The 320-nt window shown below is 67.2% G+C and overlaps 1 protein-coding gene across 1 annotated transcript in view; it reads left to right on the top strand.

The window, feature by feature from the left end:
• Window positions 1-6: 6 nt before the first annotated feature.
• LOC103902524 (helicase SRCAP-like) overlaps window positions 7-320 on the top strand; it is a 5,937-nt gene continuing 5,623 nt past the window's right edge. The window contains exons 1-2 of the mRNA XM_009283584.1: window positions 7-57; window positions 147-261. Coding sequence (XP_009281859.1) covers window positions 205-261 — 57 coding nt within the window. The 5' untranslated portion in view covers window positions 7-57; window positions 147-204. The remainder of the gene's footprint in view (window positions 58-146; window positions 262-320) is intronic.

Here is a 320-nt window from a genome sequence, read left to right as displayed (position 1 = left end):
CCACGCCCAGGGCCGGTGCCCCCGCATCGGCCAGACCCGTGACGTCCACATCTACCGGTACGTCCAGCTCCCGGCCTCCTGGGACCTCGCCTGGACGCCCGGGTCCTCCACGGTCACCTCACCCCACCGCTTTGTCTCCTCCTCAGGCTCATCAGCGAGAGGACGGTGGAGGAGAATATCCTCAAGAAGGCCAACCAGAAGAGGATGCTGGGAGATATGGCCATCGAGGGGGGGAACTTCACCACCGCCTACTTCAAGCAGGTAGCTGAGGACCCAGGTGTCCGGGGGGGGGCCCAGGCGTCCGGGGGGGGTCCCAGGTG

Source organism: Aptenodytes forsteri, unplaced genomic scaffold (assembly GCF_000699145.1).
Source record: "Aptenodytes forsteri isolate BGI_AS27 unplaced genomic scaffold, ASM69914v1 Scaffold1670, whole genome shotgun sequence".
Classification (NCBI taxonomy): Eukaryota; Metazoa; Chordata; class Aves; order Sphenisciformes; family Spheniscidae; genus Aptenodytes; species Aptenodytes forsteri.
This window is presented reverse-complemented; position numbering and strand designations above follow the sequence as displayed.